This window comes from Lynx rufus, unplaced genomic scaffold (assembly GCF_022079265.1).
Source record: "Lynx rufus isolate CCGP_SWC_20201006 ecotype Redwood Valley unplaced genomic scaffold, mLynRuf1.p SCAF_7, whole genome shotgun sequence".
Taxonomy (NCBI): Eukaryota; Metazoa; Chordata; class Mammalia; order Carnivora; family Felidae; genus Lynx; species Lynx rufus.
The window spans coordinates 48982785-48997272 of NW_025814889.1; the positions used below are offsets into that span (position 1 = coordinate 48982785).

At 39.6% G+C, this 14488-nt stretch overlaps 1 protein-coding gene across 2 annotated transcripts in view; it reads right to left on the bottom strand.

Moving 5' to 3' along the window:
• Window positions 1-13957, bottom strand: part of RERG (RAS like estrogen regulated growth inhibitor) — a 118309-nt gene extending 104352 nt beyond the window's left edge. For both annotated transcript variants that reach the window (XM_047064899.1, XM_047064898.1), the window contains exon 1: window positions 13897-13957. In XM_047064899.1, coding sequence (XP_046920855.1) covers window positions 13897-13957 — 61 coding nt within the window. The remainder of the gene's footprint in view (window positions 1-13896) is intronic.
• Between the last annotated feature and the right edge of the window lie 531 nt (window positions 13958-14488).

Here is a 14488-nt window from a genome sequence, read left to right on the forward strand (position 1 = left end):
GGACAGACAGTGGAGGCCAACTGCTGGGTTTGAATCCTAGCTCTGCCGGAATGCAGTCACTAACTGTAGGACCCTGTGCAAGTTACTTCCTCTTTGGGAACTCAAACTCCCTGTCTGTAAAGAAGGGATAATAATTGGGCCAAATTTATCGAGGTGCTGTGATAATTATTTGGGTTCGAGTGTGTTGTGTCCTGTAACAGTGGTTAGCCTATAATCAATGCTAGAAGCATTAGCTAGTTACTAGGATTGCTGACTATTATTACTGAAAGGGCGGGGCTATGCCCGCCTCCATCTTGTTCGGTGTCCTTCACCTTGACCACACCTCCTTCCCTTGAGTAACGACCCCCCCCCCCCCAACAGGACTCGGACCCTTCCCCAGCCAATCTGCTGAGGCCACAGCCATTACCTCACCAACTGCCCCTAGGCCCCAATAAAACCTTTGTCCTTTTGAAACTCGCTCTCTCTCTCCCCGGTATCTCACCGCTACGTCGGTGCAGGTAGGGGATTGAGCTCGAGCTAGCTCGAATAAAGGCTTTTTTGCTTTTGCATCGGACTCGGCTCCCTGGAGGTCTTTGGGGATCACAAATTCTGGACATAACAATTACATCTCATTTGTTTTTGGTGCACAACAGCTTTCAGATAAGATGGTTATTATCATTTGCATTTCACTGAAGAGGAAACTGGGGCTCCCCAAAGTTAAGAAGCCAACCATACATACAGTTAGTAAATGATCTTTTGGGCTCCAAGCCTGTGTTCCTGACGCTAAAGGGAAATGAGGACTGCTGAGCTAGTTCCAGGCACCTTTAAAAGGACCTTTCCTGGGACGGAATCAGCAAGATTTCGAAAGCTCTTCTCCCTTCCCAGCTTTCATTCAGTTCCTATCTCTCTTTTTTTCACTTTGTTGTCCTTTCCCTGCTTCTACTTCCAACATTGATGACATATGTGAATTGGTATGAGGAAAACATCATAATTTTGAAAGATAAGAAACAAGAGGGAAGTTGTTCCGTTCCTCACCATAAAAATCCCACTGAACTGACAGGATTTTAGTGTCACTGCCTCCCTCAAGGTCTCCCCAAGTATTTCCCACTGATTTCTCTTACTCTCCTCAATTCCTACAGCATTTATGGCCTAAACTAAACTGCTAGAACATCTTATGTATGACCTACTTGCTAAATTGTACATATTTCAATGTATACATTTCTGATAATAAGTAATTTATCAGATTTCACCTTTTGAAAACTCATGAAGAGCTCTGTCCTTTCTCAAAGGCTCTCCTTCGGTATCCTTCCCAATTGCCTTTCCAAATGGGTCCTGAGCCTGAATTGAGTCAAAAATCAATCATTTTAAGATCTATAACCTAGTTGTATCCATGCCACGCAACTGATATGGTGTCTATGTTAATTTCTTGGTTTTGACAATGTATTGTGGTTATGTAAAATGTTATCACTGGGAAAAGCTAGGTGATGGGTACACAAGGACTCTCTGTACTGTTTGGTAACTCTGGCAATTTTTAAAAAAATATTTCAAGATACAAATTTGTAAAAATCAGTCATCCTGCTGGAACATAAACTATCACTAGGTGATTTCTAATTGTAAGTCATAAATGTCCAACAAAACACCAACGTCCCTGAAGACAAGGCCAATGATGTAGTTCTCTGGACTTCCCCCACAAATATTGACATTATTGATGGGAGAATAGAGACAGTAGAAGAGTTGGGAACATAACAGTAATGTCACAAACATTTGTAAATTGGTAAATGGGAGACATAAGAAATCATGGGTTAAATTGGAAGACTCAAGGATATTCAGACTCATGGTTGCTATGCTCCTGATTTCACCTCTTTTGGGACACTGTAGAAAAATAAATTCAAGATATAAAATATCTTGAATGGAAAAATGTCCCAGACATTGGAACAGATAACCATTACTCATACTACCATGCGTGGTTGAGTCTTCCTTTAAAACCTCTAAGTCAACAAGTGTTGCCAAATGACTAGGAAGCTGGCTCAGTTGTTAGATTTAGTTGTAATTTATGGGATTCTTAATGCACAAAAAAGTCAAATACTTTTCAGACAAATAAATATTCACAATTTTTTATTCTTGCTTTTTAAATTTTTGGCCTCGCCTCTTAAATTACTGCCCAGTCACATAAAACAAAAGAGACCTTTTTCACGTATTTTTAAAACCAGGAAATGCATCATTGAGAAAAAGATATCTTTTTACCCCCGACAGTGGAAACTTATGAACTTTTCTCAATACTACAGTTCTGTCTACACACCACTGCATAAGTTTTATATATGACAACACCAAAGAGCAATTTAAAATCATTTTTCCAAATCATTGTTCCAAAAGAACAACTTCCTTTCTTTAATTTGGTTCTATATTAGCCTTACCTTGATAAAGTGGAGCTTGGTGTTAATTAAAAGTTCAAGGTTATGGGTTCAATTCCTATGTGGTCTGCTTAGTTTCTCTCAGTAGAAAATTTGGTACCATGGTCTTAGGTTAAACGTTTAATTCTCAGACACTTAACACTGCAGTTTATTTAGCTCAATCCACACCTACCATTGCCAAACATCTCATCTTAAAACCAAAGCCCAGCATGTCGCAGTTGTTAAGACATACATTTTTTTTTTAAACAAAAGTTACCAGACCATGGGAGTGAAAAATTTGAATTGTAAGGAACCTCAGAAAAACCTCACATTTGCTCTGCCCCATAGAGTATTTTTGGCTCACTTAATCCACTCCAATATAGATGTTAGCCTCATGAGGGCAGACAGCCCATCTGTCTTATTTACCATTGTATCACCAGGACTCATTACAGTGCCTGACACTCAGTGTTTCTTACAAGCTGTTGGAAACAGCTTGTGCATTTGCAAAGCTGAAAGCACCTATTTCAAATGGAAATTAAGTACTTAGCAAACTTAATACAATGGTTCCCAAAATGTGGTCCCCAGACCAGCATCATTAGCATCATCTGGGAACGTGTTAGAAATCAGAAATACAAATTCTCTGGCTCTACTACAGACCTACCGAACCAGAACCTGTGAGGATGGGGTCCTGAAACATGTGTGTTAACAAGCTCTCCCTGTGATTCTGGGGTAGGCTAAAGTTTGATATCTACTGGTATAATCCAGTGAAGAAAATCTCTTCCCAAACTCAGTTGTGATTTGCAGCAGCAGTCCCGAAGCACATAAATTCAGCCACTTCAGTACAGAAATGTACATACAGATCCTGGATGAGTCTCTGAAAAACAACTTTCTGTATCGAATAGATATCTGGACCAATAAAAATTGATCACTGGTATGCACTTTATAGAGCTATGTACCTCGATTCTTAAGATAAGAATGTGAGACAGAAACAAGAAATGCTAAACAAAATACTAAATGAGGGATCATCACTGTAAGACTTCCTCCCAGATCATCCTTTTTAAGGCAAATCTTAACAGAATTTATTTAATGAACATGGAAATAATGTGATATGCTGGTAATGTCCCCATATCTTTGTTTTTCTTTACTGGCTGTAAATTATCCAAAGAACTCCCTGGGATTCTCAATCATTTCAATGAGCTAAATAATACCAAAGTGGAAAATTCTATGATTCAAGCAGAGCAGCAAGGGCCCATAATGTTCCAAGACCAACATATTTCTAGACGACAGAAAATAGAGAAGAATGATACATATACTAGACACAAATTCTCCCGACAGGCCAGAATAGATTAAATCTAACAAAACCATATTTAAGAGGATGAAAATAAACTTCTACACCTGGGTTAACCATACACAAACTATAGGTTTGGGAAAATTTCACTCAGCAACAGCACATATTTTTTAAAAAGACAACTTCATTTGCAGTAATGTCCCCATGAGCCAACACTACATCCGCTGTCATGCGGAAAGCAACAAATGACCTAGGATGTCTTAGCAAAAGCAGGGTAGGCAGTCACAGATTCACAGTCCTGCTCTGATCTGGCCTGGAGGTCCCACATCTGACACGTCTGCATTCGTTTCCAGCCCCCACACTTTCTGGAGTGCACAGATCAAGTGGAACCGCCGCTGGTATGGTGCTGGGATTAGAAACCACACTCTGTAGGGCAAATGAAGTAACTAAGAGTAACCAGACTGTGGAAGAGAAAAGCCAGCATGGGTCCAGGCACGCTAGTTATCTGCAAATGTGTTAAGGGCTGTCAGATGGAAGAGGGATTTAAAATGTCTCCTGTCACTCTGAGAGTAAGCTTAAAGTCAACAAGTAGAAGCTAATGAACCCCTTTTGGCTCCAAAGGTAAAGTAACAAACAGGAAGAGCTGTTGTGATAGTTTCATGTGCCAATTTGGCTGGCCCAAAGCAGTGCCCAGTTATTTAATCAAACATTACCTTAGGAGTAACTGTGAAGGTATTTCGTAGATGTGGTTAACATCTACAGTCAGTTGACCTTAAGGAGATTAGCTTTAATAACGTGGGTGGGCCTCATTCAATTACTGGAAGGCCATTAGTGCAAAAACCAAGGCTTCCAGGGTGAAAGAAATTCTGCCACAAGACTGCAACATTAACTCCTGCCTGAGTTTCCAGCCTGCTAGCTTGCTCTACAGATTTCCGTCTTGCCAGCATACATACATACATACATAAATCGTGTATGGGTGTATGTGTATGCTCTTGTCCTATTGGTTCTGTTTCTCTGGAACACTGACTGACAGCTGTCCAAGGGAAAAATAGTCTACGTCCAATCATACTGAGTTCCTATCACTGGAGATTTTCAAGTGCAGGTGAAGAAACTACTTTGGTTATAACAAGGAGACCATTAAAATATATGCCTTTCAGTAAAATTATAAACCATGTATAGAACACGTAGTCTAACTCAATTTGTTCATTTTACTGAGGATCCAGTCTGTGTCAAATACTGTGTGAGGGCCTAGGGATATAATGATGAGCAGATATATCTATCTACTGTTCTCCCTTTTGGGAATGTAGATGTATCCTATACCATGTACAAATACTCTAGAACACAAAGTTGACTCAACAGATGTTTGTTGGATGAATGACTGAATGAATGAGTAAAAATATACTTTAAGATTAAAAGGAAATATGGAGATACATATATTTATATGTTATTTGAGAAACCTTTCTACCAAAATATTTAAACTTTTATCCTTTAGTAAGGACAAGATTCGATCATCAAAAAAATTCTATAACATGTCATGCTTCCTTCTCCAATAAGGCATAAGTCTGAATTATTTTCTTAAGCTCTCCTCCCATCTTGACTTCTTACATACCGATCTTTAAAAAATCTCAACTCAGTACTTACTCATTTCACATATTTGAAAGGGCAAGTTACTTAAGGCATAGAAACTGCTACATCTGAATAGTCTGTAATGTTATGTAGTTGGTGGAGAAACATTAACAGTCAACTGCTGAATGGAGCATGTTCGTGTGGCCTCCAGCAATGGACAGCTAGAGAATTCACCATCCTGCTTGTCCAGACAGAAATGTTAAGGATCATAGAGGAAGAACTGCATGGACTTTGATAACAAGAGCATCATTGGATTAAGACCAAATTCAGATCACACTTGTGATTTTTCAAAGTACCTTCAAAGCCTATCCTACCTGCCTTGTTATATCAATCAATCAATAAACAAGCAAATGTATATTTCATTTGACAGATGAATAATAAAAGACATGAGCAGGATGAAGCTGAAGTTTAAACCCAATCCTTTCAGTCAGTAGAGTTGAGTGCCTTTTTAAAAATAATTAGATCAGGGGCGCCTGGGTGGCTCAGTCCGTTAAGCGTCTGACTTCGGCTCAGGTCATGATCTCACGGTCTGTGAGTTCGAGCCCCGCGTCGGGCTCTGTGCTGGCAGCTCAGAGCCTGGTGCCCATTTCAGATTCTGTGTCTCTCTCTCTCTCTGCCCCTCCCCTGTTCATGCTCTGTCTCTCTCTGTCTCAAAAATAAATAAACTTAAAAAAAATTTTTTTTTAAATAAAAATAATTAGATCATATTGACAGGACATAGTGTAAAATATTCTTTTGATAACAATGAGAAATTTATTCTTTAGCAGAGGATGACTCATCAGTTTTCTTACACTTGATCCAATGCTATAAGAAACGAAATACTATATTACAGAGGAACTTTCTTACATGTACGATTGTTAAGAATCTTACAGGTGGCCATACTGATTGGTAACACACCCAGGAGTCCCAGAAGGCTTTGCTATGCACTGGTTATTTATTGATAACTGAAAGTTTCTTATAAACACAAAATTCACCAGGTTTTAACAAGGTTCATTTTATAAAATCCTAACGATCATCTCATTTCCTAACATAAGGTGTTCCAAAGAATGTGGAAAAGAATGGTGTGATACCAAATGAACACATTTTTTGCAAACTTGCAAGAGTCATAAACTAGGGACTCTAGACTTGGCTGTGCACCAAGAAGTTGGGTGATCTATGTAACAACCTCTCTCTCATATGTATATACAGGAGCTTTACGTATTTGCTTACTCCATGCTGAAATTACCTTTTCAGACTGCTCTGTCTCTATAATGTAACTGCTTTCATTTTTAATGGGATGGAAGAAATTATGGCTGTTTTTCTGAAACCACATCAATTTTCAAAGGCAGCTGTAGCAACAGAGATGCGTTTGCACTGGAATTTTGGCTTCAAGGACAGTACCACTTTGAAAATTTGGCTGATTTCCCTAAACCCATAAGTTGGAGAAATACCAGGAATAAAAAGGGGAATTACATGGATGATTTACAATTTTCTTCACTCCCTTTCCTTAAAGTTAGTCCTTGTCAGTTGCCAAGAAAACAAAAATGGAACCAAACAACAACTGACAATTAACTACAGGAAACTATTTTGATGAATAAATTACCTGTCAGTTAAAAATAAAGGATACCCAAATTTTAATAATATATTCCAATAGAAAAAAGAAAGGACAGAGATATGTCCTTTTGGCTTTGAAAACCAGGTCTTGATTTTTTTATTTTGTTTTGTTTTGCCAGTATTGTTTCTTGCCTAATTATATTTTCCTTAGGAAAAGTCTAAGAATTGGTCATTGCCAACCTACAACATGTTTAACCACCCACCCGTTAACAACCGATTTTGCTTTTAATTTTTTTCTTTCCTTTTCATGTTTTCTTTTCTTTTCTTTTTCTAAGCCCTCACCACTCCTCATCCTTGCTTTTTCTTTCTGGGTGTACAATAAAGGTCATCGTGACTTACAGCTTGCACAGAGGTATGACTTTTACACATATCCAACAGGTGTGCACCTGGGATTTGAAAATACCCTTTTGTTCCTCTTGGGGTGGAAGAAACAAATGAAAATCAACTCATCTAGGCTGATTGTCTCTTCTTGCTTTTCTCTCTTTGCAAGTGAAGAAAGTATAAATGCTTGAAAGCCAAGGTAACCATATGATTACATTCATGGCAGGAAAACAGCTAGTTTTCTAGCCTCATCCAAACTTGTCTCAATGCCAACTTCCTCCCGTGGGCCCGGTCCTTTAAGAAATACTTATTTCAGGGGTGGGAAGGAGGGGAGGGTGGGTGATGGGCATTGAGGAGGGCACCTGTTGGGATGAGCACTGGGCGTTGCATGGAAACCAATTTGACAATAAATTTCATGTTAAAAAAATCATAAGATAAAATAAAAAACAATTATTTCTCTAACCACCAACTAAACAAGGAACCAATGGACCTCATTTCTGGCAATCTTTCAAATTCAAGAACCACCTAGGAAAGGCTTTTTGGTATGCACATGCACACACACACACATATATACCCTTGTGTCTAGTGTTCATGTACATACACTTGTGTTTGCACCAACCCGAAACATAATCTGTCCCTCTTCTTGTTCAGACAAATTTTTAAAGAAAATTTACCATCAAGATTATACAATTTTAAAACAAGAGTGACCAAGAACTTGAAGAGCTGGTTGAGAACTTAAATAAGTAAAAAGTGTGGGACAGGACCATTCTCAGTGGTCGCTCACTTTCATGTGACGTGCACAGCCAAGGTCATTTCCTAGACTTGTGGTTTTCATATTGGACCTGGAGCTTACGTGTTATTGAAGCCACAGGTCAACTTGCTCTATGCTCCCAGGGAGTCCACTTTGGTCACTGTTTGGTGGGGGGTATCATTTTTATACTCAAACAAACATGGATATATTACGGAGCAACATTGAATTTTGCATATATTTTGCGTAATTTATAAAGCATGCAAAATAATTACATGATTGTCATGAGATGCTTACATACTCCAAATCGCCCAGATCTTTCTCTTCCTCTTTTATTTATTTTTTATTTTTTTTAATGTTTATTCATTTTTGAGAGATGGAGAGAGAGCACGAGCAGGGGAAGGGCAGAGAGAGAGGGAGACACAAAATCCAAAGCAGGCTCCAGGCTCTGAGCTGTCAGCACAGAGCCTGATATGAGGCTTGAACCCACGAAATGTAAGATAATGACCTGAGCCCAAGTCAGATGCTTAACTGACAGCCACCCAGGCACTCTTTCTTCTTTTAATAGTACTTTGAACACAACATTCAAAAAGCATCATACTACACCATTAAGTCTGAATGAAGGGAACGAACTGGCATTATAGCTACATACAGAAAAAAGGTTCTAAAATGCAAAAGGTAGGTTCTATAGCATAAGGAAACTGACCTAGCCAGGATGCTATTGATATTGCTGTTTTCATTTAACGTATGTGAAATCTCATGAACATACCCCAGCCATAAAGCATACATATTATGTTAAAGCGGTATTTGGTACTTTCTGGAAGAGTCATATTTAAAATCAGAATTGTCCTTGCCCCACTGAAAAATAAAATGAAAGAAGTTTTTCAAAAATTTTTTTTTTTTTTTTAAATTTTTTTTTCAACGTTTATTTATTTTTGGGACAGAGAGAGACAGAGCATGAACGGGGGAGGGGCAGAGAGAGAGGGAGACACAGAATCGGAAACAGGCTCCAGGCTCCGAGCCATCAGCCCAGAGCCTGACGCGGGGCTCGAACTCACGGACTGCGAGATCGTGACCTGGCTGAAGTCGGACGCTTAACCGACTGCGCCACCCAGGCGCCCCTCAAAAATTTTTTTTATAATTGAGAGACAGAGAGGAGCAAACAAGAACAAGGAAACAAGGAAAAAAGAGGGAAAAACAGATCACTTCTCTTTGTGCCAAGGAAAAATATATCACAAGCTCGTTTGTGTTTAGCACTCAATTTATAGCCCAGCAATCTGAATCTCCGTACTTAAGCCTTCACGGATGAGTGCCCCAAGTGGCTTTTGAATTAGAGGATAGCATTACTCAATTTGAGGCTAGCCCTTTCAGGAAATATATTTAGCTTTGGCACACAATATTTCAATTCTAAAATGAGAATGTCAACTGTGAAACTAAATTTAAAATTTTTGTTGTTTTTCTCTCAGCTCCTCCCACACTTACTATGAATTTGAATAATATGAATCCAGGAAGCATTTAAGTAAATATGGTGTGCATTCTAGGTTTTATGGCAAGCATTACTGCTTTGATCACTCGGAGCCTATCAAATTATAGGCTGACACACACAAGTGAAGAAATCTATGTCCCACATGCCATGTTATTAGAGCTCTACCCTCAGCCAGTGAAGGGGCATGTCTACCCTGCTGGGGTAAGAGAAGATACAATGGGCTGGGAAAAGGACCCTCTGCCATCTGCATCATCCCCCACAGTGCTCACCATGCTGAGCCAGCAAGCAAGCTCTCAGAACTGCGAGGTAAAATCAGACGGAAGAGAAAAGAATCCTCCCAATACAAGACCATGTATATACTCTGTATATAAAAATACACACACACACACACACACACACACTCCTCATGTTTTATCAGTTCTCCTTAGTAATTAACAAATTACTAAATTTTGCCTGTGCTAATACTTCTATGGTCAACCTGTCAACCAAAAAGTTCTGGGTAAGGCCAAATTCTGTTTTAAACATAGAGGGCCTATCCATTACCTGGGCTTAGGAAGCTGCCTACCACATACCAGCAGTACTTTCAAATTTAAGGTGTAAATTTATTGATGACACAAACATATTTTTGGCTGTTCTTCCAAGATATAAGACACAAGAAGTAGAGTTATGATCACCAGTAGTCAAACTGTAACTGACATTAGCCAGATTTTGAATTCAAGAGAAAGAGACACCAGCATCCGGGTGGCTCAGTGGGTTAAGCATCCAACTTCAGCTCAGGTCATGATCTCATGGCTCCTGAGTCCAGCCCCACATCACGCTTGCCGTTGTTAGTGACAGAGTCACTTCTGGATCCTCTGTCTCTCTCTGCCCCTCCCCCACTTGCACGCTTTCTCCCTCTCTTTCAAGAATAAATAAACATTAAAAAAAGAGAAAGAGACAGAGAAGTTGTGTGTGTGTGTGTGTGTGTGTGTGTGTAGGGTTTGCAGAGTAGCAATATAGAGTTCCTGTCTTATACGCTTTCCGACTTTTACTGAAAACCAAAATACCCACTTGAATGTAAATGCATCTTCGACAGTATGTTTTCTCTAGAAAACTTAACAAATTAAAATCAGTATGCCTCGAAAAGCTATAATATTATAAGCTAATACTGGAGCACTTACTATGTGCCAGGTGCTGTTCTAAAAGATTTGCATGTAATGACTCATTCAATCCTAACAATGACTCTTTGAGATTGGCACTATTATATCCTTTTTATAGTTGAGGGACTTAACTTGCCAAAGTTGCCATGTTCACCCCGATGATAAAGTATAGAATTGGAAGTCAAACCTGACTTGTCGGTTAGCAAGTAGACAACATGTCTTGCTTATCCCAAATTCTAACTTGGTAGTGAGTATGGGGAGAAGTAGATGGTACAGGTAAGACTTGAAGCCTCTGATGCAATGAACACAGACCCAAGTCAAATCAGAGATGCTCTATTTCTACCCTTCCAAGATCGCAAGCTGGCTCCCCTAAGAATCCTTCCCCTGCTGGGTGTCTGGAGAGAAACAGATCATTGAGCCCATGGGAAGATCATGACCATTTGTGGGGAGGCATCTGAGAAAATGAGAAGCTGCTGTGACATTCTAGCAGGCATAACGTCTTACAGACTTAAAAAACAACTTATAAGAATGACACAGACTATAGGATAGAAAAGTGACCATGTGGTACAACAACTAGGCAGAGACATCAGACATTCATGTTAACAAAAAATTAGAATAAACGTGAGTTTAACATTGCTACAGTCAGATTCCAGAGTTGATGGATACAAAGCACTCTGTAACTTTTCACTGAACTGTGAGAAAAGGTCTCAGTACTGTCTCCCATGCACAAGTCAAATTAGTACCACCTTTTAAATGTGACGTGTGGTTACCAGGTCTCAGGAAAAACAGTCTAAATGTTGAAATAGGGAAACACTGTGTACAGATGACAGACAAAAGGGCAATTGTTTAAGGCATGTAAGTCTATCACTCTCATTTTCACCTACATGAAAATAAATACAAATGGCAGAATGTATACAAGGTGGATGGAGAAACCAGTTCAAAGAACATGCATTAAGAATCACAGGACTTTATGGGGCGCCTGGGTGGCGCAGTCGGTTAAGCGTCCGACTTCAGCCAGGTCACGATCTCGCGGTCCGGGAGTTCGAGCCCCGCGTCGGGCTCTGGGCTGATGGCTCAGAGCCTGGAGCCTGTTTCCGATTCTGTGTCTCCCTCTCTCTCTGCCCCTCGCCCGTTCATGCTCTGTCTCTCTCTGTCCCAAAAATAAATAAACGTTGGAAAAAAAAAATTAAAAAAAAAAAAAAAGAATCACAGGACTTTAGAGTTAGAAAGGAACTTAGTGAACAAGTCCAGCTTCTGCACTTGACATAAAATAAAACCAAGGTCAGCAGAATTTGGATTGTGTGTGCAGGTGTTATCTTCAACTATGCGGGTGAGGAATTGCCTCTAGGGAGAATGTATGGAGCAAGAAGATAAGAGGTGGGGATGCAGGACCTTGAGGTTTCTGAGAGGCGGGCTGATGAAGAGCACCCTAGGAAGGCAGTTGGTTAGGGACAATGAAGAGGTAGAACGAAACCCAAGAAGTGTGAGGTCGTGACAGCCTGAGACAGAAAGAGTTTTAGGAAAGAATACGTGGTTGTGTTGAATGGCAGGAAGAGTCCTAAGAAGACCAGAACCGGGAAATGTTCATTAGATTTGGTGGCTATTGATTAGTGGTGACCTTAGCAAAAGCAGTTTCGGAAGCATGATTGCAGTGGAAGATTGCCACGTTTTAAGCAATGAATGAGAGGTGAAAGAAAGAAGAAAGAAAGAAAGATGTCCAGTGCTTGCCCTCAGACAGTATAGATGAGAAGGGGATGGCTACCCATACAGCAAGCTAGTTTCTCAACCAAATTTTAATTTTTCGCTTAACTTTTCCAACCATGTGGAGTTTATTTTGATAAATAAAAGGAGTTCTAAAACTTTCCTTCTTTTACTGCCTCTAGTAAGTTTTGAATGAATGAGTAATAAATAGGCAGCCCCAGGCCTAGACCCTTCACTCACGAAGGACTTAGGCAAGCTATTGTTGGCAGCTCTCGCCTTCCCACAGACTCCCTTCCCTTCATCCTCCACTCACTGGAACAGCTTCCTCATTCTCCAGAGCTTTCTACCAGCTACGGAAATTAGGTTCTCACGCCATCGGAAAACACTGAGGAGATTAATGGGGAGGAGTTCAACTATCTTCAATCTTGTGAAGGCTGGCAGTTTTTAAGCCTTGCCAACTATCTATTTTCTTTGCTTGGTTTCTGCCAGAGGCAAAAGTCAGCAGCAAGAAGAAAGGGTGATGGCAGAAAAGAGCACTCTTAAAAAATTAAAAGAAAAAGAAAGAGAGAGAAAGACTTAGAATAGGGAAGATTTACTGCTGAAATTAAACCAGAGAGCCAGTTAGGAAAGGGAGACTGGTCACAGAATTAAAAGCTATTTATGTTTGTTTATTTAAGATTATGTGGATTACCTATTGTATTGGACAACCCAAATGGCTCTCCCTCTACAAATATGCTCCTACTAGATATCTGTTGGAGTCATTTCCTGAAAACCAAGAGCTCCGTGTGCAAAGTCAATTATGGTTCTTTCCTCCAGTAAGAGATCAAGACAGCATGATCTGAAAAGCCATGTTGCCTTCACATTTTAGCAACATCTACTTTAGCATTGTTCTTTAATTATGAAATCTGAGATACATTTTCAAATTGGATTAGATGCATTTTCACATCCACCATTTCACCCTGAATCTTAAAGGTCTGTAAGTCTTTTCTCACGTAAGGAATAAAAAAAAAAAAAAAGTCTCTGAATTACTAGTGGAAGCCACAATACGATCATTTAAATTCACTCCAGAGGCACTGGTGGCGATAGCTGTCTTGCTTGAGGTCATACATTCTAAATTTTCTTCCCCATTTTAAAAGTGTCGGGTAGTAATGCAGTTCTGTTTCTTGAAAAGATATATTCATTCAACAAGCATGTGTTTAGCATCCAACACGTGCTTGACATTGGGCTGGTTGCTGCAAATATCAAGATGAATGAGATATAAAAGTGGCCCCTCCGGATCTTGTACAGAGAAAGAAAAGAAAATACGTATTTTTTTCATTTCCACAATCTGATTTCTTTGGAGGTTTGTTTTATACCTTTCCTCAGAATACCACGACCTATGATACCTCCCTTGCCTCGTGTATTATCAGCCGAGCTACTTCATCATAAATAAGCAAAAAAGTACATAAAACTTGTTACGCAAAATGAAAGTTCTAGATAAAGAAAGAGACTTCACCTAAAAGAGCAACACATGAGACTACGAGAAATGCCGACCACCCTCCTGTCCAATCTCAGGAGGCAGTATCACCGACACACGCGTTCGTGCACGCGCATAGACACTGCAACAACCACATCAAAAAACTTACCTGACTTGCCCACACCTGCTCTCCCAAATATTGCCAGTTTGACCTCTGCACTTTTAGCCATGCTGGGTGTTGGTAGATAATTCACTGTCGTTCCAACTAAAGAGCTGAGAAAATCTTTTCGGTTCCCGCCTTTGGATTCACCATATCATTGTAAATCTGCAATCCTTGAAAAAAAGAGATTTGGGAATTCATAAGCGACTGGAGAGAGGGCTTAGTGTTTATTAAGCATTTCCTACATGCCAGCCACCGTTCACTTTATCAGCATTTTCCATTGTGATCTCCATCGCAATCCTGTGAGAGGGCTATAGCAACTGACTGCAAACTAGTCAACTAATAAACGATAGATTCAAGACCTGAATTTAGATCTCTTTGGTTCTAAAACATATACATTTTCAGACACAATAGCATAACCTGAGACATCTTTAATGAAGGCATTGTTTTTTGGTCAATAACTGATAACAAATACTTGATGTGTGTGAATACATGTATTTACCATGTGTCTATAAATACCCAAGACACAATACACATAATGGGGGAATCACATTGGGAACTCTTTTATTTTCCTTAGGGCTGAATAATATACATTCATATT